The sequence below is a fragment of the Mobula birostris genome, chromosome 2, assembly GCF_030028105.1.
Source record: "Mobula birostris isolate sMobBir1 chromosome 2, sMobBir1.hap1, whole genome shotgun sequence".
In the NCBI taxonomy this organism is placed as follows: domain Eukaryota; kingdom Metazoa; phylum Chordata; class Chondrichthyes; order Myliobatiformes; family Myliobatidae; genus Mobula; species Mobula birostris.
Genome location: NC_092371.1, coordinates 154,764,645 through 154,792,627, shown reverse-complemented (window position 1 = coordinate 154,792,627; position 27,983 = coordinate 154,764,645). Strand labels below are relative to the sequence as shown.

General features: G+C 38.9%; 1 protein-coding gene across 1 annotated transcript in view; it reads right to left on the bottom strand.

Moving 5' to 3' along the window:
* rims1a (regulating synaptic membrane exocytosis 1a) overlaps positions 1 to 27,983 on the bottom strand; it is a 479,607-nt gene that overhangs the window by 257,380 nt on the left and 194,244 nt on the right. The window contains exons 7-11 of the mRNA XM_072250401.1: positions 26,465 to 26,532; positions 24,848 to 24,958; positions 23,903 to 24,002; positions 17,091 to 17,214; positions 7,508 to 7,554 (exon numbers count right to left, since the gene is read on the bottom strand). Coding sequence (XP_072106502.1) covers positions 7,508 to 7,554; positions 17,091 to 17,214; positions 23,903 to 24,002; positions 24,848 to 24,958; positions 26,465 to 26,532 — 450 coding nt within the window. The remainder of the gene's footprint in view (positions 1 to 7,507; positions 7,555 to 17,090; positions 17,215 to 23,902; positions 24,003 to 24,847; positions 24,959 to 26,464; positions 26,533 to 27,983) is intronic.

The following is a 27,983-nucleotide window of genomic DNA, read 5'->3' as shown; positions in this document are numbered from 1 at the left end:
GCTTCTACCCCTTCACCTTCACTGTTAGTAAGTTTATAAATGACATCAGAATTAGTGGTTAGTGGACAGGAAGATTATCTAAGGTTATAGCAAGATCTAGATCAACTGGGAAAGTGGGCCAAGAAATATCAGATGTAACTTAACTTGGTCAAGTGTTTTAATCCAGAGTAATTGCAAAATTAATCCAGAGCAAGACATATCTAGTATATAGCAGGGCTCTGGAGATTGTTATAGAACAGAAAGGCCTAGAACAGAGTTACAGAATTCCCTGAAAGAGGCAACACAGATAGACAAGTTATTGGGCACACTTAAATTCATTGGTCAGGACAATGAATGTTACATCAAGTTAGAACTGTACAAGACATTGATGAGACTATACTGCACTACTGTGTGCATTTCAGGATGTCATTAAGCTGCAATGGGTGCCAAACAGTTATGCAAGGATGTTGCTGGAACTTACTTAAGTTATAAGGAGAGATGACAGGATGTGTCACCTGAGTGTAAGAGATAACTTTATGAAGGTCTATGAAATCATAGAGGGCATAGATAAGGTGAATGGCTATAATTTTTTTCCCCAGGGTAGGGAGTCTAAAACTAGAGGACACAGGTTTAAGATGTGAGAAGAAAGACTTAAAAGAACCCAAAAGGCAAGCCTTTCCACACAGAGGGTGGTGGGCATGTGGAATGAGCTGGCAGATAAAGTGGTAGAGAAAGGTACAAATTAAACATTTAAAAGACATTTAGACAAGTACATGGATATGACCAAATACAGGTCAAGTAACTAGATTAAATAAGCACTTTAGTTGGCACAGATCCACCTTAGGAATCAAGATGGCCCAAACACCACAAGCACCTGCAAAGCTGTAGTATTCCAGGGCCCATTCATGCCAGTGGCAAGAGAGGCTCCATTTGAAACTGCTAGTATTCAGCTTTTGAAAATGAAATTAGTCCAAGGCTTTGCACATGTGATACGCCAACAATAAAGATTTCCTGATAGATTTGGAGGGCTTAATCTGTTAGTCTAGTCTACTGCTGGACTTCACATAAGGATTGAAGGGATAAGTATTACGAAGAAGGCAAAATACATCATTCAAATTAATTTGCTGCAACTTAGTAGTATTGATCCTCCTGACATATTTTATTGTTTTTATTTAAAATGTTTTTTCTCAAATTATTGACTTCTTTCTCAAATTGATTGAAATTGATGATAATTTTCCCTATGCTGATTGCCAGCGGAAGTTCAGGGATGGGGCCTCGGCACTCAGTCGTCTGCAATTCAGTTGCTGACTTTATCTCATAACTAGATCCCACATCCATTCTAGATTACCACCTGCACTGGCAGAATGTGGGCTGCAGCTCCAGAATAGGGATGCATATGGGCTGTATATTCATGTGTGTAAGAGTCTCTGAAATGCCTCCAACATCACCCCCTGGCAGTGCATTTCAGGCACTCACCACTCTTTGTGTAAGAAAGGCTTACCCTGTACATCTCCTTTGAACTTCCTCCTTCTCACCATTAAGATATGCACTCTATTTTTAGATGTGTTGACCCTGGGGAAAAGATACCAGCTGTCTATCCTATTTCTGCCTCATAATTTTATAAACTTCTATCAGATCTCCCTTCAGCCTAAGACCTCAGGGAAAACAACCTTAATTTGTCCAGTCTCTCTTTATAACACATGCCATCTAATCCATGCAGCTTCATGGAAAACTTCTGAATCCTCTCCATAGCTTTCATGTTATTTCTATAATAGACAATAGTTTTCAAGATCTTATGTCACTACAGCCGTACCATCCTAGAATGGTCTGTGTCCAACTGTAATGCTCATTCTGCAGCTTCCACTCAAATTGTCTTAGGTTTTGTGGCCCTGGGACAGCATCAAGGAAGTAGGCATTGGATAATCAGCGACCTTATAATGGAGAAGTGTGATGAGAGGAAACTGTGTCCAGGAAGGATTCCTGACACAATATGTCGACAGCCCAACTAGAGGAAAGGTTATATTGGATCTAATACTAAGCAATGAACCTGGTGGGTAAGCATTTTGGAAACAGTGACCACAACTCCCTGACCTTTATCATAGCCCTGGACAGAGATAGAAGCAAACAGTGTGGAAAAATATTTAATTGGAGGGTGGCGAATTATTAGGCTGGAACTTGGAGGCAGAAAGTGTAAACAGATGTACCCAGGGAAATGTACAATGTTGGAACATATCAGCGTTAAGAAAAGGAATGTGCTTGAACTATTGAAAAACATTAGGGTAGATATGTCTGTCCCTGGGGTCAGGTCACTATGAGAAGTGCTGCGACTTTTGCAATGATCTTTGCATCCGCACTGGCTGTAAGAAAGGCAATAGGGATAATCCTGGGAATTGTAGAATAGTGAGTCTTAAGTCAATGGGGGGCAAAGTTCTGGTCGCAATTGATAGAGAGGATTTACAAGTATTTGGAGAAGCTAAGTGACAGTCTGTATGGCTTTGTAAGGAGCAGATTGTGCCTTACAAGCCTGAATGAATTCTTTGGGGAAATGACAAAGTAAATTGATGAAGTTATAGCAGTGGATGTGGTGTATATGATTTTAGTAAGGCATTTGACAGGGCTCCCCATGGTAGACTCATTCAGAAAGTTAGGAGGCATGGGATCCAGGGAAACTTGGACACTTGCTCTCTGTAATTTTTATAAATGACTTGGGGAAGGAAGTGGAAAGATAGGTTAGTAAGTTTGCAGATCACATGAAGGTTGGTGATGTTGAGGATGTTTTAGAAGGCTGTCATGGTTTATAATAGGATATTTTAATTGGTCAGCTCATTATAGGAAGGATAGGGAAGCTTTAAAGAGGGTGCAGAGGAGATTTGACAGGATGCTGCTGAATTAGAGAGAATGCCTTGATAGAGAAGGTTAGGCAAGCTAGATCTTTTCACTTTGGAGTGAAGGAGGATGAGAGGTAACCTGTTAGAGGTGTATAAGATTATAAGAGGCATTGATAGAGAGGGCAGCCAGCACATTTTTCCGGGGGCAGAAACGGCCAACAAAGAGGGCATAATTTTAAGGTGATTGGAGGAAAGTATGGGGGGGAGGAATATCAGAGGTAAGGTTTTTTTTGCACAGAATTGTCGGTACATAGAACGTACTGCCTGTGATAGTGGTAGAAGTAGATACATTAGAGTCGTTTAAGAGATGCTTAACTAGGCAAATGGATGAAAGAAAATGGATGGCTATGTGTGAGGGAAGGGTTAAACTGATCCTAGAGTAGGATAAATGCTCTTCATAGGGTTGCCAACTGTCCCATATTAGCCGGGGCATCCTGTATATTGGACTAAATTGGTTTGTCCCATAGGGGACCGCCCTCGTCCCGTATTTCCCCCGCTAAGGTAGAGTGTTCCTATGAAACCATTCGTAACCCGAAATGGCGTAAAGAGCAGAAGCAATTACCATTAATTTATATGGGAAAAATTTTTGAGCATTCCCAGACCCAAAAAGTAACCTACCAAATCATACCAATAACACATAAAACCTAAAATAACACTAACGTATAGTAAAAGCAAGAATGATATGATAAATACACAGCCGATATAAAGTCAAAATAATGTACATACAGTGTACCAGAATCGGGAAGATTAAACTAAAACTGATGTGTAGAAAAAAAAACGGCACGTACATGCATGTGCAAATCACGCATGCGCACACAGGTGCCCGCGCAAGGCTTCATGGTCATGGTAGTCTTTCTTGGGGTAAACACAAGTGTCCCGTATTTGACTGCTACTTTCGTCCCTTATTTGGGAGTGAGAAAGTTGGCAACCCTAGCTCTTCACAACATCATGGGCCAAAAGGCCGAAACTATGCTGTATTATTCTATGTTCTGGGTGAAACATTTTTTAAGATTTTTAAGTCAACCCTTAGTGCAAAATATCATCTTCAAAATGTTTGGAAAGCTCTGTAAGTTACTGTTACACCAACTATACTACATCACAATCCTCAGCGCAGGAATACATATTAATGCTTTGATAATGCTCATGTTACCTAGTAGGTATTCTTTTGAACAAATACATAAATGTAAATGTATAAAATGTATCCATGTGTGCACGTGTGTATATGTACAGAACTGTTTGTGTGACTTTTAAACAGGTGTGGAGGACGGATGTGATTGCAGAAAGAAAATAACCAGAAACCTTTACCAACATGAGCTACAGGTCTTGAATGTGACATCAATGTTTATCCCCCCCCCCTTCACCGGGTTATTGAACATAGAACAGTGCAGTACAGGAACAGGCCATTCAGCCTAGAATGTGGAGGAAGATGATGCTGAATTAAAGTATATCTTTTTTCTCTGTACATAATCTATATCCCTCCAATGCCTGTAATAGTCCTGTGTCTAACAGCCTCTTAAATACCAATATCATATCTGCTTGCAACACTACCACTGACAGCCTGCTCCAAACACCGACCACTCTCTGTGTAAAAAACTGTGCCCTGCACATCTCCTTTAAACTTTTTCCGTCTAACCTTAAAGCATGTCCTCTCGACAATTTCACCCTAGAAAAATGGTTTCTAACTTTATAAATTTATAAAATTATAACTTTATAAATTTCTATCAAATCTCCCCTCAGGTCCTGATGCTAGAGGAACCAAGTATATCCAATCCCTATTTATAGTGCATACCCTCTAATCCAGGCAACATCTTCTGCACTACTTCCAAAACTTCCACATCCTTCTCATAATCAGGAGGCTAGAACTGTACATAATTCTCTCTCTGATTTCTTAGTCTATTTCTGTCTCAGCTGTTCTACTTGGTTTCAGATGTTACATAACCAACAATGAAATATAGAGCAACAGCTCAGTTCTGAAGTACACTGGAGAGTAAAAATAGTCCTTAAATTAATCATAGACCATAGTGAAGAACAGTATAGGAACAGGCCCATCAGTCCACCATGTCTGCTCTGACTATGATGCTAATATCGATAATCCCTTTTACCTATACATGATCTACATCCCTATATCCCCTATTTGGTCATGTAACTGTCTCAAAATTTCTCTCAAATGTTATTATCACCTCCCGCAGAAGTACAAAATATTGCCTTACATATTTTCCATTCTCACCCTAAATCTATGCTCTCAGGTATTTCATATTTCAACCCCTGGAAAAAGATTCTGACTATTTACCCTATTTATACCACTCATCATTTCATATACTTCTATAAGATCGCTCCTTAGCCTCTGATGCTCCAGAGGAAACAAAGTTAAGTCTGTCCAATCTCTTCTTATAGTTCATACTTTCTAATCCAGGCAACATCCTGGTGAACCTCTGCTGCATCCTCTCCAAAGCCTCCAGGAAAACTCATTCAATCTTGCAAAAAACAGGAGCAAGGGTTGGGCATTTTTTTTAGAAACAAACAAAGAATGACAGAAAAATTATAAAGGCAGAGAAGAAGAGTAAGTTAGCAAACAATGTAAATCAGACAGGCATACAACAAGGAAGCTATTCTAATTAATCCTTTTGGATTGGAGTCCACAATAGAAAACACTGAACATATTCCAACAATAATCGATAACAAGGAGGTAAAAGGAAGGAGAGGAGAACTTAAAGCAATCTCTATCACGACTGAAGAATTCAAGCAACGTTCATGAGGTAAAAGCCAACAACTTCCCTGGACCCGATGACCCGAATGTCAGTTTTTAAAGGAAATGGCTGGAAAGATGCCTTGATTATAAACCACCAAAAATTCCCCAATGCTGGAAAAGTTCCAGGAGAATGGAAAACAAATGTAACATCTCTATTAAAAAGAGTGATATAGAATGCAGAGAAGTGTAGGCATGACACCCCAATATCTGCCACTGGGAAAATGCTGGAATCTATTACTAATGATGTAATAGCAGGAGATTTAGAAAATCAAAATTCTACCAAGCATAGCCAACATATTCTTAGAAACAAAAATAGTGTTTCACTAATTTGCTAAATTTGAGGATGTAAAGAATGAGGCAAATAAAAGAGAACCAGTAGACTATGTGTATTTAAATTGCCAAAAAGGATTAAATAGGTTTACTGAATCTGGATTTAGGATTAATTTAATGGCATGGATAAAGAACAGGTAGCTAACAGAAAACAGTGAGTTGGAATTGAATGCCACAGGGAACTTTGCTCCGGACCTCTACAAATAAATATATATCAATAACTACGATCAATTATACTATAGTCAGATTTGCTGGTAAGATAAATGGTTAGCAGGTTTGAGAAGCACACAAAGAGCTGGCAAAGATATGTACATAGGTTAAGCAACTGAGCAAGAAGTTGATAAGTGGAGTATAAAGCAGGGAAAATGTGTTTATCCACTTACGAAGGAAGAATGAAAAAGTAGATGATTACTTAAAAGGAGATAATAAAATGATGCAGTACAATTGCATGAAATTCAGAATATCAGTATATAAGCAGAGCAACTAATTTGAAACACGAGTGGAATGTTGCAAGAAATAGAGAATTTCAATTCTGCTTCTACATCTTATGGTCTTATGGCAAGGATACTTTGAAGCAACTTTATAGGTGCTCATAAGGCTCCACTTGGAGTATTGCAAATAGTTTTTGCCTCTCTGTTAAAGGAGGGATGTGTTTGCCCTGCAGGGAGTGTATGGAAAGTTCACAGGTTTATGAAGGGATCAATGTATATGAAGAGATTGGACCAATACTTACTGGTATTTAGAAGAATATCGAAACATATAAGATTCTGAAGGAACCTGACATGGTACATGATGAGTGAATGCTTCCCCATTGAGGAAATCTACAACTAGGGACATGATTTTAAAGTAAGGGGTCACCTATTTCACACATAGGTAAAAAGTAATTCCTTCTCTCAAAGGATTGTGAAAATTTAGAACTCTCTACCCCACTGAGCTGTGGAGGTGGAGAAATTGTTCTGTGTACATTCAATGTGAAGAATGGCAGAACTACAAGTGAGTTGAATAGAATGGGGATAAGCCATAGTCCAATTGAATGGACAAGAAGGCCCGAGGCTGACTGTCTCTTGCTTCCCAAGTTCCCAGGTTTTATGGACAATTCCCATTCCCATTCTGATATGTCTATCCATGGCCTCCTCTACTGTCAAGATGAAGGCACACTCAGGTTGGAGGAACAACACCTTATATTCCGTCTGGGTAGCCTCCAATCTGATGGCATGAACATCGACTTCTCTAACTTCCGTTAATGCCCCACCTCCCCTTCATACCCCATCTGTTATTTATGTATTATTATTTTATATATATATTTTTTTCTCTCTTTTTCTCCTTCTGTCCCTCTCACTATACTTCTTGCCCATCCTCTGATGAAGTTAGTCCTGACGAAGGGTCTCAGCCCGAAACGGCGACTGTACCTCTTCCTAGAGAAGCTGTCTGGCCTGCTGCGTTCACCAGCAATTTTTATGTGTGTTGCAATGATTCCTTTTAGTTCAGAATAATACAATGAATGAAATATCAAAACTCATTTTCAATAGCCAAATCCCTCTCTTTCTTAAAAAATACTTACTGGATTCCAAAGGGGGATGGGAACTCTCCGGAATTCTAGGTATATCACTATGGACAGAAAAAGTAACAACATTTTGAATTGTGATATTTTCAGCAAAAATAGATAATTATCAACAGGGTTAAGTACAAACAAGTTAATAAATTTATTCTATTTTTTTCAAAATATCTTCTCTGAAAATATTCAATGGGACTAAGATAACGAAAAGGACTTTGATGCAATCACAGTTCAGTCATTCTAAATGCCATTTGAGAAAATCTGCAAGAAATTTCACCAGAACGAATTTAGTTTAATACAGCTTCTTCTAAATAGATGATCAAGCTGAAAACAGATCCCTGTTAAATGTTAAAAAGTGTTTGCCACTTTGACATCACTTTAGTTTTGTTACTCCTGTCACATGTGTCTGAAAACACCTTCTGCCTTCCCTCAGTGATTCCAGAATGTTCACGTTTGGAAGAAATCTACAATGAGAAATGAAATCGTTCTAAAAGGAATGGCAAGCAGGATTGACAGTTTCTTGAAAAATTAAGTCTCATCTTGCTTCTGACTATCCTGCTGAATGCAATAAAGGCATGCAGGAGTATATTCTGATCTTCACCAGGTTGGATTCACAAGGATGTCTACAGACATTATATCAGTGTATTCATGAAGCTGAGCTTGTAGACAATGCCATGGCTCTCAATGATTCTGTCTTCAGAACTGAAATGTAGCTTACACAATTAAATTGGTAGATCACTGGTTATGAGCCTTCAGCATGAATTGTCTGCATAAAAGTCTTTCCAAGGAGAAATTAACTGGGATATCATATTTATTGCTTGTACATGAGGCAGAGTCTACCGGTCAAAACTTCTTGCCACTGAACCACAAACCTCTAATTTTTTTCAAAATTACTGATCCAGCTATGTTAATCTGCTGCAATGTGCTAGCCTAATCCTCGATGTCAAGGGCATGACGGAGAAAAAGCCTTACATATTTATCAGTTGTTTGGAAAGGCTAAAAAAAAAGTACTGCCCATAAAGCATCACCAATGCAACTGTCTAAACGTGTCTCAATATTTTAAAAAAAACAAGAAAATTGAAGAATAGTTCAAAAATTTTAAAAATTTTGAACGACGTTCAATTAATTTAAATGATATTGATTACCAGATATCATATCCTTAATGACCTCTCTTCTCTATTTATGTGGATGGAGATGCTGTTTCTGCTCCACATCCATACTAGGTAACTGAGGCAAGTTAAACGACTCCAACTCCACTCAACAAAACTGGAAATCAAACATCAGACTACACGTGGAGAGATCACTGGCAAAGAATGCTTGTGAGTTTGGGACCCGAGGAGAGATGCTGGCAGCTCCTCAGCAAACTGCTGGAATTCACCTAGAAAATCCAGCTCAGCAACACACACAAAATGCTGGAGGAACTCAACAAGTCAAGCAGCATCAACGGAGGGAAATGAACAGTTGACATTTCAGGCTAATGATCCTGATGAAGGGTTTTGGCCTGAAATGTCAAACTGTTCATATCTCTGCATAGATGTTGCCTGACCTGCTGAGTTCCTCCAGCATTTTGTGTGTTTTACTCCAGATCTCCAGCATCAACGGTCTCTCTTGTGTGGACCCAGTCAGCAGCCTGATACAATGAAGTAAATCATATTACAGATACTGAACAGCAGGGCAGGCAGTACATTTTGCAGCAGGTTGTCTGAACCAGTGTCCTCGAACACTGACATATAATTTGCCGTTCCAGCAATCATTCATGAAAATGCTTGCTGTGATGATTCTATTCAATATACTGGTAGATTCTATACAAGGGCTAAATGCAATTGATCCCCATCATAGAAGAATCTAATGTAACACATGTTAAAAAGGCAGAAGGTACTTGAGATACTCAGCAGGTTGAGCTGCATCTGTAAAGAAAGAGTCCTAAACGTTCACTCTTGCTTTTCCGTTCATAAAGGCTGCCTGACTTGCTGAGTGCTTCCAACATTTCAAATTCCTAGCACTTGTGATTTTTTTTCTACTTTTTGATACCTTTTGTTAAAATATGATTTTTGGTTAAGTTTCATCCTTATGTAAGATTTATGTACCTATTATATCATGATACCACTGTGATGCAAGTGTGCAACTATGAACCACGACAGCAGAATTGCAAACACAGAGTCAGTGACTATAAGAAGATAGTTTAAAACTAATTTTCTGCAGCAGATAAGATGACTTATGGTTTTATCACTCCAGATGAAGGGCTCAATTTGAAACACTATCTACTTCTCTCTACTAACCAATGAGTCCCTCTAGCATTTTGGGTGTTGCTCCAGATTTTCAACATCTGAATTCTCTCTTGTGTCTCCATGAATGTTGTTACTATTGTCAATATGATTGAATAAAAATTCAGGATTATGCTTCAGTTACAGAGGCACCGTTGAGACAATTTCTTGAACACTGTATATGGCACTGCTCTTCTTTTTTAGGATGGATGTTAATGCACTGGTAGATACCTGGAAAGGGAAGATCGAACAGCCTAAATCTGCATTTGCTGGAGTTTAGAAGAGTGTAATAGGACCTAATTGAAACATACAAGATCATGAAGAGTCTTGAAAGGGCAGATGTAGAACTGATAACTCCAATTGTGGTAGAGATTGGAACTAGAAGTCACTTTAAAAGTAAAGGGTTACCCATTTCAAACATAAATTTTCACTCTCAGGATGTTGTGAGTCTTTGGAACTCTTTTCATCAAAGGGCAGTGGAAGTCAAATCTTTGAATATTTTTAGGGGGGAGCAAGGGGAAGATACTAGATAAGTAAGCATGGGAAGAATGGTTACGGTGAGTGGTCAGGAACGTGGAGGTTAGTTATCAATCAGTTCAGTCATGATCTTATTAAATGGCAGAGCAGGGTTATGGAGATGAGAAGTCAATTACTGCTCCTAATTTGTATATTACATGCACATGAAGAAAGGAAATTATGGGCCAGTTGGCCTGAGCTCAGTGGTTGTGGATATGTTGGAGTCCATTGTTAAGGATAAGTTTCGGGGTCCTGGGAAGTACATGATAAAATAGGCAAAAGTCACATGGTTTCTTTAAGGGGAAGACTTGTCTGACAGATCTACTGAAAGCACATGAGGCTGCTTAGCAAGGTAAGAGCCCATGGCATTATAGGAAATATACCATCATAGATAGAGCGGTGGCTGATTGGCAGAAGGCAAAGAATAGGAATAAAGGGAGCCTTTCCTGAATATCTGCTGATGACTAGTGGTGTTCTGCAGGAGCTGGTGTTGGGATCGCATGTCAATGATTGGGAAGAAGGAATTGATGGCTTTGAGGCCAAGTTTGTAAATGATATGAAGATAAGTGGAGGGGCAGGTAGTGTTGAGGAAGTAGGGAGGCTGCAAAAGGAGTTAGACAGATTAGGGGAATGGAAAAAGAAGTGGCAGCTGGAATACATCAGAAAGAGTATGGTCATGCACTTTGGGAGAAGGAGCAAAAGCAGAGGCTGTTTTCTAAATGGAGAGAAAGTTCAAAAATATGAGGTCTTCGTGCAGGACTTCCTAAACGTTAACTTACAAGTTGAATCGGTGGTGAGGAAGATAAATGCAATGTTAGCATTCATTTTGAGAAGACTAGAATATAAAAACAAGAATGTAATACTGAGGCTTTATAGGGCACTGGTGAGGCCTCACTTGGAAGTGTGAGCTGCTTTGGGCCCCTTATCTAAGAAATGATCTGATAATGCTGGAGAGGGTTCAACTGAGGCTCACAAAAATGATTCTGGGAATGATAAGCCTTATCATTTGAGGAGAATTTGATGGCTTTGTGCCTGTACACACTGCAATTTAGAGGAATGGAGGGGGAATCTCATTGAAACCTATCAAATGTTGAAAGGCCTAGATAGAGTGGATGTGGAGAGCATGTTTTCTATACTGGGGAGTATAGAATCAGTGAACACAATCTCAGAATAGAGGGATGTCCACTTAGAATGGAGTTGAGGAAGAATATCTTTAGCCAGAGGGTGGTGAATCTGTGGAATCTGTTGCCACAGGTGGCTGTGGAAGCCAGGTCATTGGATGTATTTAATGTGGATGTTGATAGTTTCTAGATTAGTCAGGGAATGAAAAGTTGTGGGGAGAAGACTGAAGAATGGGGTTGAGAGGAAATGGAACAGCAATGATGAAATGGTGGAGCAGACTCAATGGGCCAAATAGCTTAATTCCGCTCCTATGTCTTATGGTCTTAGGAATTTGTCTGTGGAAGTTAAATTTAACAATTCATATTTACATCATATGCAAAGCATTTCTTCAATCATTTCAGCAAGGCTTACAGAAATACGATTAAGGATATCTGCAAAAATCAGAGGATATAAAATTCAAATTTTCAGTATCTGTACTCTGGTGTTGGAAAGGCATCTCACAGGTTTGGTGACCCAGGTTCAATCTTAATCTCCTGTGTAGTTTCTGTTCTCCCTGGGTGCTCCAGTTTTTTTCCAGATCCTAGAGATGGTTTGCTTGATCACTTAGATGGTATAAATTATATTGGGGCTATAAGCTGGTGGCAGAACGCAAGGACCACTGATGTAAATGCAGAGAGGAAAGTTTACAGGAAAAATATTAGTCGGGAAATAGGCATAACATGATTGTTCTGTGCACATGGCAGGCTGAATGGCCTCTCTGTATCACAACGAAATATGGAAAGGACTACACACACATGCAACATGTGTTGCACATTAAAATGCAGTGTGGTTGCACCTACTGACATTTTGGCTATAGCCCAACAGAAGCAGAAGGAGTTGGCAGATTGTGGCAATGTCTAATGCTGATTTCTCACAAGCCGAGTCAAAATAGAGCTCAGTAATGCAACAAAAATAAATGGTATTTATTTATTGTACTTAGGGATACAGTGCAGAATAGGCCCTTCTGGCCCTTTGAGCCACACCACCCAGCAACCCCAGACAGTCCTTTTTTAACGCTAATCCAATCATGAGACAATTTACAATGACAGACTAATCTATGCACTGTGGGAGGAAACTGGAGCACCAAGGGAAAACCCAGGTATTCCATGAGGAGGATGTACACACTCCTTACAGTGGATGCCAGAATTGAAATCCAACTCTGAACTCTGACACCCTAAGCTATAATAGCTTAGTACTAACCACTACGCTATTATGGCACCTAGAAGCTGAGTTTGCCTCAATTCATTGTGATATGGTGACCTAGAAGCTGAGAAAGAGGAATTAATAATAGGGAATGATGAAATTGTGGTAATATTTTTTTAAAAAATTGTAGCTGCATTCACATTTAAAAAACTGAAGTATACCAAGGGCACAAGTGAATGAGAAACTTCAATTTCTACTGTGATATTAATTATTTTAAGTGGAAAATAATTAACAACAATAATTAATAATGATAGGATTGATTAATTGGACACAGGCATTCATGAATGAATGGGCAGATTAAGTAAAGATTGGACCAGAAGATAAGTCCCCAGGACCTGATGGTTTGCATCCCTCAGATTCTAAAGGACGTGGCAGTTAAGGTGCAAAGTTTAATGGTTGTGACTTTCCAGAGCTCCCTTGATTCTGAAAAGATCCCAGCAGATTTGAAAATAGCTACTTGAGGAGGGGTGGAACAGAGAAAATGGGCATCCACAGGTCAGTTAGATTAATACAGTATCTGTTAACAGATAATGTTGGAATCTAATACTATGGAAATGTAAACAAATTACTTTAAAAATGATTAGGTGGAGTCAATATGATTTTATGAAAAGGACATCATTTTTGAAGAAAAGTCAGTATTCTTTTATAATGAAATGAGCAGGGTAGCTACAGAAGAACAAGTAGATACAAGACCAAGAGGAGTAGGGTGTGAGCAGGCAAGAGAGTTCTTTGAGCCTTTCCTGTCTTCTAAAGAATTCAATATTCAATATATTGAATATTCAATATTCCTCAAACTCACTTCTTATCCTCTTTCCATAGCCTTTACTGAGTAGTTTTTGTGCTCTTGGGGCTGAAGGTAAAATACCAAAATGGTTAGAGGGTTGGTTAACAGAAAATAAACCAGCCATTTTGAGGTTGGTAAGTTGCAATTAGTGGGCGCCAGGGGTGCTCAATTATTTATGTTCCATATTAATGATTTGAATGAGGGACTGAGTGTAATGATTCAAGTTTACTGACAATACAAAGATGATAAAAGGATGGTTGAAAAACTAAGATGTCAGGACACAAATGCCTATAAATTTGTTTTTATCTTCTTCATGTACTGAACATATGCTGTCTACAGTGTTAACTCTCAATTCATGTAACTGGGTGAAAATGCATTTAAAAATAGTACAATGATGTTTTTCTCATAGGACTAGGCGATAAATGGATTCCTATCAGGAGCTGTACAAAATAATACCAGCTGCTATAAGAACTGCTACAACAACTGCTGTCTTTAACTGTTCTTGTAATGAAGGCCAATGTACCACTTGCTTTCCGGAATGGTTGACTTCAACATCTCGTGTTGCTGTACCCCCCCCCCCTTCTCAATCACCCATCAGATGATACTCCTCTTTCTGCTTTTACATCCAGAAATGGATCACCTCACAGTTAACTACTTTACACTGCATCTCCTATACATTTGTTCACTCTGACTATTTTGTAGACACTGTGTGGAGATGTCCACAACACAATGCATTTCCTCTAAATGTTGTTTCTTTCCTGAACTCAACTGGATTTTAGTGGTTTTCCCTACAGCTCAAATTTATGCTGGCAAATGCAGAACTGTTCATTGTGTAACTTGTCATGTCACTAGGAATGCAAATGACACTGGAAAAACATGTTCAGGCCAATTTCCAGAAGGATATGATTTCATCCAACTAAAACCACTTCTATGCTTGATCTGCCCATCGAAAAATGTGCACTAATGGATTGAAATTCTTGACTAAGGATTTTGAAAATCTATTACTATTTAAATAATGTGAGACGATTAAAAGTTCATTGAAAAGCAAACTGTAGGTGCTGGAAATTTGGAATAAAGGCAGTACATATTTGGAAATACACAGCATATCAAAAAACACCAGAAAAAGGATTAGTATTTCAGATGATAATCTTTTATATAGGTAGGACAAAATGAATAAGGAGAAATGGAATAGAGACAAGGGAGGAAGGAATAAGCCTTGACAGTGCTGCAATCTACCTCCTCGAGGAGGAGGCAGAAGTGTGGCTGATGGACAATGAACTGAAATGTGTGAAATGAAGATGTGTCAAATGAATGAAACAGTGGCCACTGTTCAGTGATGGGGCCATGCTCCAGAAAAAGGTATGAGGAAGTGTCTGGGAGCTCTCTGAGGCAAATGTCAGTTTGCCAAAACACAACATCATTACCCTTATCAGCAGTTTGAAAGTAAGATGTTAGTGACCAGAATGCTGCAGGTTCTGAGGGAAGATTAAGTTAAATTTAGTCAAGACAGTGGAAAAACTTAGATGGTTGTTGTTATAGAACAGAAACATAAAATTTTATTATTTTTTATGTTTTCCAAATTACAGTTCTTGACACATACAGGTAATGTGGTGGGTATTTTTTTAGATACAAGTTCCGGGGTGTCAACATCTCTGTAAATCTATCTTGGGCCCAGCGTATTGATGCAATTACAAAGAAGGCATACCAGTTTATTTCATTAGGAGTTTGAGGAGATTTGGTGAGTGACCAAAGATTCTACCCAATTTCTACAGATTTACCATGGAGAGCATTTTGACTGGTTGCATCACCATCTGCACAGGATCAGAAAAAGCTGCAAAGTGTTGTAAATTCAGCCAGTTCCCTCATGGGCACTAACCTCCCCATCATCGAGGACAAACTCAAGAAGCCAGCATCCATCATTAAGGATCCAGGACATACCCTCTTTCATTACTACCATCATTGAGGAGGTACAGGAGCCTGAAGACACACTCATAGTTTTCGGAATAGCTTCTTCCCCTTTATTGTCAGATATTTGGATGTTTCCATGCATCCATGAACACTACCTCACTATATTGATCTCTTTTGCACTACTTATTATTTTATATTTATTATTGTAACATATAGTAATTTCTTTATGTACTGCACTGTAATGCTGCAGCCAAACAATGAAGTTTATGACCAATGTCTATGATAATAAACCTGATTCTGATTTTGCTTTCTAGCAGTGTGTTTTTTAAAAAGAGTTTTCCATATTATTTATCCTCAAAGTACCAGCATCAGAGCCAGCAAGATTAAGTGCAAGTTTTAAACCTAAACAACCATGGTTAATTATTGTGACTTATATAACATAACTATCTGGCCTATACTTGATATGTGTTTAAAAGTCTCCATTCAAATTGAAGACTGGAAGGTGATAAGCATCTGAAGTTGTTTGAGTCTCCAAACAGAGCTACGGGGTATTTAAGAGGTTTCTTTGTCAGTTCCTTCCCTGCCATGAACCAGCAGCTGCAGTCCTCATCATTAGAGTTGAGAGGAAAATATCATGTACAGACACGTTAATGGGAAATATGGTTTCTTACGACAGGAAATCACAAAATGTATGGTTTTCTAGAAATTCAACCACCCCATAATGCCTGGGTTCCCTGTACTGATTTATTATCTCCCCCACATTATCTACTCCAGAAAATCTATTATTTAGTCCTTAAAAGGCCACACTTCTTTTGCCTTGCCTTTCGCTCTCTAAATATTTATGAAAGACTTTTCATTTTCTTTGACGTTACCTACTGAAATACTCCAGTACATTTTCTGTCCATTTTATTTCCTTCTTCAATTTTCTTCTATCTTTAGTTTGTAACTGGCTTGTCTACAGTTTCATGAAACTAACATTGATTATCAGCTCCTTTTCTAGCCATCAGTAGCTATTCATAGAGATTAAGCTTTGAACACTTGAGCTTCCCCTACTGTGTGAAGGTGCTGAATCTGTTCCTTTTTGATGGTGTCTCCCTGATGTACCTCAGATAATGTTATCTGTCATTCTTTGATAAGGATGTGCTTGGGCTGAATCCATTAAATTTAGTTTCAATTTACTTCAGCATTTTCATATTTTGGCTTGAGCTTTTCCAAACCTGTCAATGTTTATGAAAAACTCATACATAGCAGGCAGTAAGAAAGATATGTTGGCCTTGAATGCAACAGGATCTAAATTCCGGAAAAAAATAATTGGACCATAGATGAAAGAATGACCTAGAAATTACTCTAGGTTCCCCTAAAATGACCAATAATGCCTGGGTAAATAGATACCCAAGTTTCCAAGATATCCAGAGTTTCCAGAAGTTCTGTTTATATTTTTCCACTGTAGAATCCCAAACCACTTAGTGTGTGGGCTACATTGGAGGACTGGAACAAATGTTGAGATATCCAAACCTCAAATCTTCAACAATTCTTTAGGTAAACTGTGCAGAATTGCCTAATAAGAAGTGCAATCCTTTTCATTCTGCAATCATCATCAATGTTGGTATTGGATAAAAGAAATGTATAGGGAAAATCTATATTGGACCAGAAGTCCATGTGGCTTTCATCATTTTTATTTTCTTAACACAAGACCTATGTACCTTTTAAAATATACTTTCACAAGCAACACTAAAAAAAAATAAATTCTTACCCAATTGGTCTTGAAACAACTATTTCAACCTGAAGTTCTGATTTTGATTCCAAAATGATATTGTAAACCTCTTCATTTGTAGCTCCTGGCAATGGTTTTCCATTCCATTCAAGAACCTCATCACCTTGAAGAGAAAAGTAAGTTTCAACATTATTACATCATTCCAAAAACTATAGTATACATTTTCCCATGGTAAAATACTGAGATGGAAAAACTGCACTCACATTTTTCTGAGAACGCCATTAAACGTAGTAAGTTGAAAAAAATATATTTTAGAACAGATATCAAACAGCTTGTGAGAACTGTGATTTTATTGTGTACCTATGGAAGCAATAAACATGGAAGCATCCAAAGCTGCGTTCTATATTGACGTAAACACGAGGAATTCTGCAGATGCTGGAAATTCAAGCAACACACATTAAATTTGCTGGTGAATGCAGCAGGACCTACACTCTGTCTGCCAGAGAAAGCAGGATCTCCCAGTGGCCACACATTTTAATTCCACATCCCATTCCCATTCTGACATGTCTATCCATGGCCTCCTCTACTGTAAAGATGAAGCCACACTCAGGTTGGAGGAACAACACCTTATATTCCGTCTGGGTAGCCTCCAACCTGATGGTATGAACATTGACTTCTCTAACTTCCGCTAATGCCCCATCTCCCCCTCGTACCCCATCCATTATTTATTTATATACACACATTCTTTCTCTCTCTCTCCTTTTTCTCCCTCTGTCCCTCTCACTATACCCCTTGCCCATCCTCTGGGTTTCTCCCCTCCCCCTTTTCCTTCTCCCTAGGCCTCCTGTCCCATGATCCTCTCATATCTCTTTTGCCAATCACCTGTCCAGCTCTTGGCTCCATCCCTCCCCCTCCTGTCTTCTCCTATCATTTTGGATCTCCCCCTCCCCCTCCCACTTTCAAATCTCTTACTAGCTCTTCCTTCAGTTAGTCCTGACGAAGGGTCTCAGCCCGAAACGTCGACTGTACCTCTTCCTGGAGATGCTGCCTGGCCTGCTGCGTTCACCAGCAAATTTGATGTGTCTTGCTTCTATATTGACACTGGGAAAAGAACATTCAAAGAATAGAAATATCATTATTAAATACATAGTCAAAAACAAATGAGAAATTTTAGTGAGAGGAAAACGAGGAGTGAGTATAGAGACCAATGTGGGAGGGAGGGGAGGGCAGGGAAAATAAGGAAAGGGAAAGAAAGAAAGGAGGAGGGAGAGAAGAGGGAAAGGTTAGGAAGTAGGAGGAAGGGGAAACAGAGTGCTGTGAGAGAGAGCAAGGAAATAACTGTTGTCAATGGACCTATTTAAGATGTACTGTATGTTTAAATTTAAAATCAGTGGTCTTCAACAATATGACCCTGGGAAAGGGAAATGCCTCTTATCATGTAAATTTCTTGAGCCATCCACACAAGCTACAGGGATGGAATCCTGAGGCAGACTTGAGCTGAATGTTGCTGGGATACTATTTGCCGCTGACCCACCCTAGAACTACAAAAGCCATGGACTGAGGAGTCAGCAACAACACTGCCAGCTCAACACTGACCTCCAAATTAAACACTACCTACTTCCATGGACGAAAACTTTGATCAAATGTTTCTGGAAGCTGCCAAAATGCTTTCTACATTGATAAAACAAGACCTGTCCATGGCAATGAATATGTATTTCCATCTGAGATTCCCCCCCCGCCCCAATTCTTCTAAACTTCCGCAAGTACAGACCCAGAGCCATCAAAACCCTTTTATTTCTCTTACTTCTGCCATGCAGTTTCATTTCTCCACCCCATATGGTTGCATAGAAAGATACCAGAGAAATGAATGTGTAATTGGTGACAGAAGAATGAACTAAAACATTGGGAAGAAGCAGATCTTGCAAAACAGTGGAAAGGGAAAAACAATGGAGGCAATGCAATGGTGAGGAAGAATCCAAATGCCATTTTTCAAATTTAATCATTTTTTAAGAATGCTGGTAGAATCCTTCCCCAACTTCACTGAGATGTAGTGAGCTACCTTCTTGAGATACTGTAATTCTTCTGGTGAAGATTCTCTGCGTGTTTGATTGGGTGCACCAGGAATTAGGCAATGGGGTAATGATGCCCTGGCAATGTATTTGTAAGTCAGGGTCAGCATGACCCAGATGGGAACATATAAGTGGTGGTGTTCTCACAGGCTTTATAGCCTTGCGCTTTGTTGGCAGAGATTTGAATTTTTGTCCTTTAATCCGTACTCCAAGACTGTTTGGAAGGTGCTACTGTAGTTATCAAGGGGAGTAAGTGCAGCAAAATTTGTAGAAGGCACACACAATAGTTACAGTGGAGAGAATGAATGCTTAGGACAGTGAGCTATTTTGTCCTGAATGTGTTGAGCTTGAGATTTATTGGTGTACTCATCAAGGGAATTGGAGAGCATTCCATTACACTTATGGTTTGTGTCTTACAGACGGTGGAAAAGTTTTGTTCTAAAGTGTCATCTTTGTATTCCGAGGTCGTGCCCTCTGGTCCAAGACTACCTCACAAAAAGAAACACCCTCTCCATGTCCACTCCATCAAGGCCTTTCAATATTGGGCTCCCCTCCCTTTTTCTTTCTCCCTAGGCCTCCTGTCCCATGATCCTCCCTCTTCTCCAGCCTTGTATCCCTTTTGCCAATCAACTTTCCAGCTCTTAGCTTCATCCCTCCCCCTCCTGTCTTTTCCTATCATTTCCGATCTCCCCCTTCCGCTTTCAAATCTCTTATTATCTCTTCTTTCAGTTAGTCCTGATGAAGGGTCTCGGCCCGAAACATCGACTGTACTTCTTCCTATAGATGCTGCCTGGCCTGCTGCGTTCCACCAGCATTTTATGTGTGTTGCTTGAATTTCCAGCATCTGCAGATTTTCTCGTGTTTGCCTTTCAATATTCAATAGGCTTCAATGAGATCCACCCCCACTATTCTTCTAAATTCCAGCAAGTACAGACCCAAAGCCATCAAAACCCTTTTATTTCTTAGATTATTCTCATGAACCTCTAAGGACAGCACATCCTTTCTTAGATAAGGGGCCCAAAACTGCTCACAATACTCTCGTGCAGTCTGAGCAATGCCTCATAAAGCCACAGCATTATATCCTTGCTTTTACATTCTAGTCCTCTCAAGATGAATGCTAACATTGCACTTGCCTTCCTTAGCACCGAATAAACCTGCAGGTTAACCTTTAGGGATCCTGCATGAAGAATCTAAGTCGCTTTGCAACTCTGAGTTCTGAATGTCCATCCTGTTTCCTTCGACCGAAGTATACAACTATACACTTCCCTACACTACATTCCACCTGCCACTTCTTTGCCTGTATTCTAATCTGCCTAGGTACTCCTGCAGACTCCCAGTTTCCTCAACACTACCTGCCCTTCTACCTACCTTCACACTGTCTGCAAATCTGGTCACAAAGTCATCAATTTCTTCATCCAAATCATTGACATATAAATTGAAAAGAGGTGGTTCCAACAATGCAGAACATCATTAGTTACCAGCTGCCAACCAGAAAAGGCCCTTTATTTCCACTCCTTGTTTCCTGTCAGTCAGCCAACCTTCTTTCCATGCTAGTATCTTTCCTGTAATACCATGGGCTTTAATTTTGTTTAGCAACCTCATGTGTGGCACCTTGCCAAAGGCCATTTGAGAATCCAAGCAAACAACATCCACTGACTCTCCATTGTCTATCCGGCAGGTTGTTTCCTCAAATAATTCCAACAGATTTGACAGGCAAAATTTTCCCTTAGGGAAACCATGCTGACTTCAGTCTATTTTATCATGTGCCTCCAAGTACCCCGAAGCCTCATCCTTAATAATGGACTCCAACATTTTCCTAATGACTGAAGTCAGGCTAACTGGCCTATAATTTCCTGTCTTTTGCCTGTTTCCCATCTTAAAGAATGGTGTGACAGTTAAAATTTTCCAGCCCCCTAGAACTTTTCCAGATTCTGGTGATTCTTGGAAGATTACAGTAAGGCCTCCAGAATCTCTTCAGCTACTTTATTCAGAGCCCTGGGGTATTGTCCATCTGCTCCAAGTGAACCTACTTTTTGACTTTTCAACTTCCCAAGCACTTTCTCCTTATCAATAGCAATTCACCTCTGCCTCATGACACTCTTGAATTTCTGGAATATTGCTGGTGTCTTCCACAGTGAAGACTGATGCAAATATTCATTGAGTTTGTCTACCATTTCTTTGTCTCCCCATTACAACCCCTGCAGTGGATTCTATCGTATTACGATCACTGCCTCCTAAAGGGTTTTCTTCATCTGAAGCTCCCTAATTTTCTCTGCTCCCTTTAAACTTAGCAAGTTCATTGGGAAATTTAACAGTAATCTGGGCATTAAATTGCATGCTGCTCAAGGATTTTTCCACTCTCCATACTCATGAACATGTAGAGCCTTTTGTTATATATAATTTTTAAACTTCAAGTAAATTTATTATCAAAATATGTATGCAATATATAATCCTGAGGTTCATCATCTTACAGGCAGCCACAAAACAAAGAAAAGCAATAGACTCCACAAAAGAAAAACACATAATAAAGCCCAACAAACATCCAATGTGTGAAAAAATGAACAAATCATTTAAACAAAAAAAAGTAAACAAATAATGCACAGAGTGAATTGCAAAGTGAGTCCACAGCCATGAAGCCAGTTCAGCACTGAGGGGAATGTAACCAGTCCAAGAGCCTGATAGCCACAGGGTAACAACTACTTCTGAACTAGCGGCCAAGACTCCTGCAATTCCCACCTGATGAAGGCAGTGAGAAGAGAGGGAGATGGGTCAAACCCAAGCAGATAGGACAGGCTCAGATGGGAGATCTTGGCTGACACGGAGTAGTGAATTGAACACCGGTTCAACCTTCACCTTGACACCTTAATCTTTTTAATCTGGCTCCTCTCTTAAATTGGTTGAACACTGGTTTGTTTTTCCGTTCTTGTGCCCAGGCCCTAATGTTTCAATCTGGCCCTGTTTGTTCCAACAATGGAACTAAGTGCATTCTTGAGGGTTCAGCTTTTTGAATCTTTCAGGAAACTGCAAAAATGCTAGATTATTCAGATGGTTCAAAAGCACACCTCCCACATGGAAATTACAGGCAGCAGATTGCAGTAATCAGTCCAGGAGAAGTACATTTAGTAGAATAAACCTGTAGTTTTGTGAGCTGTTCGCAGATTACCAGCGACGATTTCAATATGCATCCCTCAAATAAATTGTTATTCAGAGGAACTCCATGATGGGACTATTTGCTTGCCCTACTGCTTCCTCAAAGGAAACCATGGTCTATAGCTCTCTATGTTGGCAATATTGTGTTACTTCTGCAGCTGCTAATGGTATCAGGTTTTCAATTTTACAATTCCAATAGGAGGCTGCTTTACACAGTAAGATGGAAGCTGTGTGATTTCCCTGACTTCAGGAACTCCTGGCTTTTGTATTATGTACTCTGTTATTTTCTAGCCTTTAAAGGTTCGCACAAGTAGCTGGCTTCACCCTAAAGCCACTCTAGTATCCAGGGCCTGATGGACAAAACATGGCAGGTACCACTCTTATTGCTTCAGAACACTGTCAACATCCTGAGCTGCCAATGCCATTGAAAGTACAATTTTAATTGCCTTCTCAGAGAAAGATTTTGGCTGTCAAACAGTTTGGCGTGTTTTCTCTCATCACACTGACATGTTCCCTTTTGCTCTATTCAAGAATGCGCCAAAAATTTTACGTATTTGTTAAATCCCTCATGAGGCAATTCATAACTGCTTTTTCTGGTATCTGATTATGAGTATTAAACTCTTAACTGAAGTATTTGAACTGAAGTGTGCTTCTAGCTTTCTAACAAATGGAATGTTCAATCATACTCTGGGGGGCCAATTAGTTTGCTTGTGTCACATAGATGCTGAAACCACCAATACTCCTTATTTCCACTTCTGCATCACTGAATTTCGTTCAGCTTCATTGGCTGTAATGTTATTAGGCATTAACAATATGCATAAACACTCCAAGTAAAACTTAAATGCCTCTTGGGTTTATCCAGCTTCCCTTTTGTGATACCTTTGCCATTTTGTTTTGAGCTTCTTTGTGCATTTGTTAATGCTATTTGAGTTCTTATTTTGCCAATTTGCAGTGATCCCGTTTTACTTCCTTTTGCTTCAGATTTCCACATGCCCACTCTCATTATTACATTCTCCGTGCGGTGGGGCGTTTTCTGAACTGATCTGGAGTAGAGTATCATTGTTGATCATTCGTTCATTTGGACATGAAGTACCACCACTTTTATTGTGGCAGTGGGTCTTTAACAAAACAACAGCTGTCTGTAATATGGTTGCTTAGGGTGGAGCTTTTTGATTCTAAGGATAGACTGATTTTGTTTTCCTTATAGCAAAGATGGCTAAAGGGAACACCTGACAGAGGTATGCAAAATGATGAATGGCTGCTACAGGTGAGAAACCTTTTGCTTTAGCAGATTATCTGAAGTTGTAGAGTATAGATTTAGAATAAGTTGTAAAAGGTCCAAAGGGGATCTAAGTAAGATTTTTTTCACCTGGAGGGTGGCTGGTAACTGTCATGCACTACCTGAGGAACTTTCACAAGATTTAAGAATCTAGATGAGCACTTTAGATGCCAAAATCCACAATTATTGGGACATGGGATTTGTACAAACATAAAACTGAATGACAGCATGGACTGAAGGGCTTGTTTCTATGTTCTATGATTAATGTTTCAATGGCTCCATAACTATGTACCACCATCTCTCAACATAGCAGCAATCCACTAACCATAGAAATGTACCTGATATTAACTTACCAGCTCTTAAATGGCCAACAACATCAGCTAAGCTGCCTTTTTTCACTTTGGTGATGAAGGCCCCAAGTCTTCCGCTTTCTGTTAACTTTCCTCCAACTACCTGGATGGCAAATTTAACAAATTAATAATCATCTGAAAGCTGATTATTGTCTAAATATGATTAAAGAGAAACTTCACAACATTGTCCAACAATCACAGAAACACTGTGGGGTCATGGAGTAGACAAATTATACCAATGTCATGTTCAGATCACTGCTTCTATGAAGGTAAAAGAACATGAGAGGATTAATCTGTTTGAGTGCAACCTGATGTAAATGAGATTTTGAATGGGTTCCAATTTGTGCCAAGTTAAAGCAGAAAGAAAACAAAATAATAAACTAACATTTCTATTTCTAGTCTTCAGGCTTCCCTATTTCATGATAGAAATGCAAAATCTCTTCCTAAATAAAACACAACATTGTGTTTTGCATGAAATCTCTTGCCAAATTAATTGGTTTGTCATTGCTTGACAATTGAGATCCACCGCTAAGGGAATCAGTAGTACTTTTAACAATCTTTTGGTTATGAAAATTATTTAGCAAGTCAACTTAAAAAAAAGACTTAAGTCATCGCTGCATATTTCCTTCCATGCAGTTTGAATTGAATTATTCAGTCAGTGCACACCTTTTATTTGCATGCTATTTCTTTTGCTATCCTTTCGAGGTTGAATCAAAAGATGTGGGCCTCAAACTCAGTTGACACCAACTCCCATCTACTTCTAATCAGACTGTGATGAAAAGCATTCAGTAAGTAAAACAACTCCCAATTTTCACATGGAACCTTTCCCTGTACACATATAAAGGAAATATGAACTTTCCCTAAATAGGTCAGTGCTCATGACATAGAATGCATTCATTTTTTTTTTGGTGGTTGAACTCTGTATAAAGGGAATTTGAACATACTCACTTTTAACCCAAGTAAAGCACCAGATTCTTTGGGCATACTTGTTCTCTTATTCAAAATAATACGTCCTATGAGACGATCACCTTCTTTGGATGGTTGCCATGTAACAGGATGCTGTCAATTAGATAACATGGATTAAATTACACAAGCAAACTGGAATCCAGTAAACAGAACACTATTTTTTCTAATTAATTCTAGTTCTAGTATTAATTATGTTCAGAAGTTTACAATGTGTGTTACAGATTAGTTTGTGACAAGAGAAAAGTCTGTGCTTCTCAAAAAGTTCAATTAAGGACATTTTTGTGCAATCTGCACAATTTGGAGACAGGTAGTGGATTTACCATCTATTCAAGTCAATGGAAAACCATTTTGATTAGAGCATAACTGAAAACCCATATGGGCACGTAGGACATGTTAAACACCAGAACTAGAAGTTCATAACAGAGAAGTGGGAAAGATGGCTCATCATTTTTCACTAATGTGAAATAAACAACAAATATAACACAAGATTCATAAATAAAATTCCTAGTTAATATGTCCCTACTATAATTCCAAATCCACTGTTTTTCAGTTCAATTCAGCTCCATTTCAATTATCTCAGCATAAAATGGTTCACTGAATAGGAGGCCAGCTGTTAAAATTCAATATACCAAAAGGTGGGGCTATTGAAAGTGGTGATAAACTAATAAGTGATTGTGTATTGAGGGATTTTGCTCCAGTGGCGCATAGGATGGAGATCATAAACAGCCCTACCAAAGAAAAGACCATAAGAATTACAGTTATTATTCAACCATCAGACTCCTGAATCAGAGGGGATAACTTCATTCAATTTCACTTGATCCTTCATTGAACTGTTCCCACAAAATATGGACTCACTTTCAAGGACTCTTTATCCCATGTTCTCAATATTTATTGCTTATTTATTTACTATTATTATTATTATTTATTTTTATTGTTCCTTTTGTATTTGCACAGCTTGTTGTCTTTTACACTCTGGTTGTCCCCTCTGTTGGTGTGGTCTTTCATTGATTCTACTATGGTCATTGGATTTAATTACTATGTCTGCAAGAAAATGAATATCAGGGTAGTTTATGGTGACTTACTGTATGTACTTTGATAATAAATTTACTTTGCACTTTGAATTTCCAGTGTCTATGTTACACTTTTTTTAGTTTGCATTTCCTGCAGTCTCTTTAAGGCCTTATTTGCTTGAGTAACCTGTAATAAGGTAGATCATTGGACTGCTTATTCAGGTAGATGATTTTGAGGAATGTGCACAGCTAAGCTAACGTTGGATGTTTACTGTGACAGTGGTGGTTAGAGAACATTAACAGTCTTTCCACTTTCTATCAAGGGTACTCCAAAGGTAGCACTTGTCCCAGTTCATCTGGTGACCCAAGTTCCATAGCCAAGGGAACATTCAGAATTTCCACAATCTTCTACACCAGTAGCCTTTCAGAAGAAAGACATTTAATTGTATGTTATTGAGATAAATAATTGAGTCATCTTATCAATTATTCTTTAAATAATATCAATTATGCTTGTAACGTGACTGCATGTGAACAGCTACAAAAACTAGTAAAACTAATGTTAAAAAGAAAAAAAATGGCACAAACTTACCGAGCAGATTGACGAGGTCTCACTGCCGTGCCACGTAACGGGATCCAGCCAATAGTAATCTAAATCACCTGGGGAGGCAAATTGAAAATATAAGCATAATATAAAAGGTTAAGCAGAATATAAAGGTTTTAGGCAAAGAATTAATGCTGATTGGGTTATCTGTTGAAAGATAACTGTCATTGCATGACAGTTTTGAACAACTTCTCTCTGGGAAAACAGCACAATCCTTTTAGTCTAAAATTTCAGCCAATATAACCATCCCATTTCCAATGTGAGCTCTCTTCCTTTGGAACCCTACATGTTTCAATATTCAACAAGAAACATCAGAGACTTTCAGATGTATCATGGAAACATACTGAAAAGAAGCAGGCTATTTCGTCCCTTCTCAACCATGCCAACCATGTTCCCTACCTATGCTAATCCTTGCTCACATCAGGCCCTTATCCCTCTGTTTTTTATATATAGAAGTACCTGCCAATAGCCTTTTTAAAAGTACTTCATTTGGCATCTACCACTTCTTCTGGAAGTTTGTTGCAGATAATTACCCCCTCAGATACCCTCTCACCTAAAACTTTGCTCTTTAGTTCTAGACACCCCTGCTCTGGGAAAAGGATTCCAAATATCCATCTTTTCTATGCTCCTGATAATTTTATAAGCCTCTATAAGATCGTACATCAACTTCCAACACTGCAGCAAGAATAAACCCAGCTGATTCAATTGCTGTTATTATTATAGTTCTCCATTCCAGCCAATATTCTGGTGAATAATGATAAAGTTTATTGCTTTTTTGTCACATGTACATAGAAAAAAGACAGTGAAATGCATCATTTTACATCATATCAAATCAGCAAAGATTGCTTCCAGTGCCAACATAGCTTGCTACAACTCGCCTACCCTAACAGTATGTTTTTGAAATGTGGGAAGAAACTGGAGCTCTTGGAAGAAACCCACAAGGTCACAGAGAGAATGTACAAACTCCTTACAGACAGTGATGAGAATCGAACCCCTATCTTACAGCTGACCCTGTAATAGTGTTACTCTAACCACAGTATCATTTAAGAAGCACTGGGATAAGTACATGCAGGGGCTGGGATTAGAGGGACATGGTCTGGAAATTAGGACTGGAAGGGTGTGCCATGGTCAGCATAGACTCAGCGGGCTGAAGGGCTTGTATCCACGTATTACTCTATGACTCTATTCTTCATGTTGACTAAATTATTCCAGACTCCTGGTTAGCAAATTCCATGTCATCATGTATGGTTCTGGTGATTTAATACTTCCATCTTCTTTGTATGAAATTGGTACATATATATCAAATGAAAAGTCACCCCTGAAATGATCATTTAAATATGGGGAGAAGGGAAAATGGATTCCTTTGAAGCTTGAGTAAACTTCACGCTTTGTTTTTTCTTCTTCCTCCTCTAGCAAGCACAATGCCATTAATTGAAGTGCATGGATAGATAATTATAAGAAGTTCCCTCAGCACCCAGTAACCTTGTGATCTCTGTCTCAGAGTTTG